The 3,245-nt window shown below is 34.1% G+C and overlaps 1 protein-coding gene across 1 annotated transcript; it reads left to right on the top strand.

The window, feature by feature from the left end:
- Positions 1–894: 894 nt before the first annotated feature.
- On the top strand, positions 895–2,023 carry LOC105951650 (uncharacterized). The gene has a single exon (XM_012975101.2). The coding sequence runs from the start codon at positions 1,068–1,070 to the stop codon at positions 1,623–1,625; it is 558 nt and encodes a 185-aa protein (XP_012830555.1). The 5' UTR covers positions 895–1,067; the 3' UTR covers positions 1,626–2,023.
- Positions 2,024–3,245: the final 1,222 nt, after the last annotated feature.

Genomic DNA, 3,245 nt, shown 5'->3' with positions numbered 1-3,245 from the left:
TTCGTGGTACTCTCGACCACGACCTTCTCCTTTCTCCAAATTCGAACTTATCCCTCGTCGCGTACCCCGACGCCGATTGGGGTGGATGCCCTGACATCTCACAATCGACATGGGACTATTGAGTTATCATCCTCACCTCTTGGTCTTCCAAACGGCAGATCACCACGAAGGCTGAATATCAAGCAGTCGCAAATATTATCGCCAAAATTAAACAAAGTGGTCATACAATCTCCTTTCTGAGTTGCTCTACAATGAATAGAAAAATACTACACATGTTATGATTTTATAATTTCTCAAGTATGAATATTTCATTGTTCTAATTATTTTGATGTACATTACACTTCTAGTTGCGATGGTAGAATCCTCGAGCTACTTCTAAACTTAGTCTATTTTATGCTACAACAGGTGAAATACACTGAGTAGATCTTTACCATTCATATACACATACACTCATATTAATATATGTAGACCAACAGTAAAAATTCACCCAATATAGTTTTCACCGGATATAGCATAAAAATAATCCTGAAACTTTGAATATGTGTTATTTACAAAGAGTTAATTGTGGGATAATAAGATCACCACTTTCTTTTATATATATGTATATGATGAGTCCTAAAGAGGGTTAACAACAAAGTACAATCAAATTCAAATATCTAATTCCAAATTAAAGATCCATATTCATGGGATCATGCAAGCGATGTCCAATAAATCATGCTACTCATGATGATGCTAACACACATATTCTTGGTCCCCTCTCCTTTTGCATGGGGAAATAATAATAAAATTGTACATTTTATTATAATTGAAAATAATAAAAAATTACTTAATCTTCATTACTAGGGTAAAGATTTAGGGTTCGAGACATGCGACTTTCCTACATCCTTCTATATATGTAACATGATCTGAATTTTTATTATATACATATATAGTATAAAAAGTTAGAAATAAAATCCAATTTTCTAGGGAAATGCTTATATATGGGCCTTCATTTTGTTCCATAGAAACCCTAAAAACATAAATTAGCCACACCCAATATAACACTACTCCCTCTTGTCTTTTGTGCCATGTCACACTACTCTTCAATGGAAGAAGATCCTCAAGAAATGCAGCTACTTTCTTTCCCTACTCCACCACCACCAACACCTGCTTCACAATATCCTCCACCTTGGCCGCCGAGTACGCCGGCCCGATTCGGCCCGTACACAACTGATCACAATTCCGAGGGCCCGTCTCTAGACCTCCAACTATCCATAAGTGTCAAAAAGCCACTCAAGCTAAGACAAGTTTTAAGAAGCTACAACAACAACAACAACAACAACTTTGTTGATCATCATGTGATGAAGAAGATGGATTCTAGCTGCACCGATGCCCTAAAATGGCAGGCGGCGGAGCAAATTCGGCTGGCGGCAATGGAGAGGGCCTACGCGGAGAGAGTGATGGAGCTGACTAGGAGGGAGATGGAGCTAGCTCAGTCGGAGTTTATGCGGGCCCGGAGTTTGTGGGAGAGGGCTAGAGAGGAGGTGGAGAGGGCCGAGAATATGAAACGACAAAGATCAGCTAATTCAAGTACGTGCATGGAGATCACTTGTCTCTCCTGCAGCCAGAAGTTTAGACCTAATTAATTCAATGTCAAATTCTTTTTTCACTCTCTCTCTCTCTCTCTCTCTCTCTCTCTCTCTCTCTCTCTCTCTCTCTCTCTCTCTCTCTCTCTCTCTCTCTCTCCCCCTCCCTCTATATATATATAAGCCTTAGCTTGTTTTCAATTAGTAATTTGTTGACATCATAATTATTAAATCCGTTTGTTTCTATGGGCTTATATATAAAACATGAATTATTATATATGATCTCAGGGTTTTTCACGCGTGTACTATTTTTTTTTCTTCGTGATTTCGAGATCGGTACCGTATATGAAGATCTTGAAAAGGGGTTTTTGTATATTTTGATCATGTACAGTACTTCTGAACTTTGAACTTTTTGTACAACTATACGTACAAATAAGAATCAATGTGTTTCTTGAACATATATATATATGTGTAGTACTAGAACATAGGTTTCTTGAACCAATGAGTTTATTTCTGTCTGCATTTTAGTATTAGTCATATTCAGTTTGAGTATTATACGTCAAGTAATAAACTAACTGTCTAATTTTCTCTTGTAATAAGACATATATATATTGATTAATTAATTGAGTTTAACGGTTAAATTTATGCTACACGTAAATAAATAAATGCATTAAATTCAAGAAAAAAAAAAGGAGTTAGCAATAAATAATATATAATTTTAATTTTATAGTTTGGTAGGGCAAAAGGGAATAGTTGTTGATGATGAACAGTGAAAAATATGAATGAAAGTGAAGTGATGAAATATGAAAATATGGGGGGTGGGGGTGATAACTACAGAGCCAATCTTTTCACATGGGTCTTAGTCAATTTTTTCAGAGCTTTGTAACAGAACAAAAAGTAAACCCCAAATTTCAATCAACAACAAGACACCATAGCTGTCTGTACACAAAATATTGTATCTATATATATATATATATATATATATATATATATATATATATATATATACAGATTTTTTTTTTTTTTTTCTTTAAGAAAAAAGAAAAAAATAATAATAAAAATATTTCACCCAAAAAAAAAAAAAAAAAACACCCACTAGGGATGTCTGGGATCCAACACTAAAGAAAAGAAAAGAAACATCATCTTTATGGGATAAGATGAGTCTTGATGCTAAAAGCATCACACCACTACGTACTGTGTGCAGAGCTATCCCATTTTATTTTTGACATGTTTAAATCAAACAATATTTGTATCCTAATTTTGTTTTATTTTGTTAATTAAGATATAGGGCAAACTAGGAATACCCTTGAGGTAAGACTAAATAACTTATAAATTTATATGGTATTAGTAATTATTCCTTGAAACTGACAGCGCGTTGCGTTATAAAGTATAACATAATGAATGTATTGTCTAAACTACCATTTTATTAATTAAACAAACAAGCTATGGATAAATTAGACGTAACATCTTAAGGTAAGACAAAATATTACAGTTATTCTCTGTGACTGTGAGTATGTTACATTTACCCCATGTGGGTAGATTTGGAAATTCAGAACAGAACAAATATTCCATGGAATTTCCAAGATTCTGTAAGTTATTTAGTTTTACTTAAGACCTAATTTACATTGAGAGATATATTAGGACTTCGTTTGATTGATTCTGGAAGCAAACGATCTTCTG

Source organism: Erythranthe guttata, chromosome 4 (assembly GCF_056151865.1).
Source record: "Erythranthe guttata isolate IM_541 chromosome 4, IM_541, whole genome shotgun sequence".
NCBI classification, from domain to species: Eukaryota; Viridiplantae; Streptophyta; class Magnoliopsida; order Lamiales; family Phrymaceae; genus Erythranthe; species Erythranthe guttata.
The sequence above is the reverse complement of the archived record's forward strand: the minus strand, read 5'-3'. Positions and strand labels throughout refer to the sequence as shown.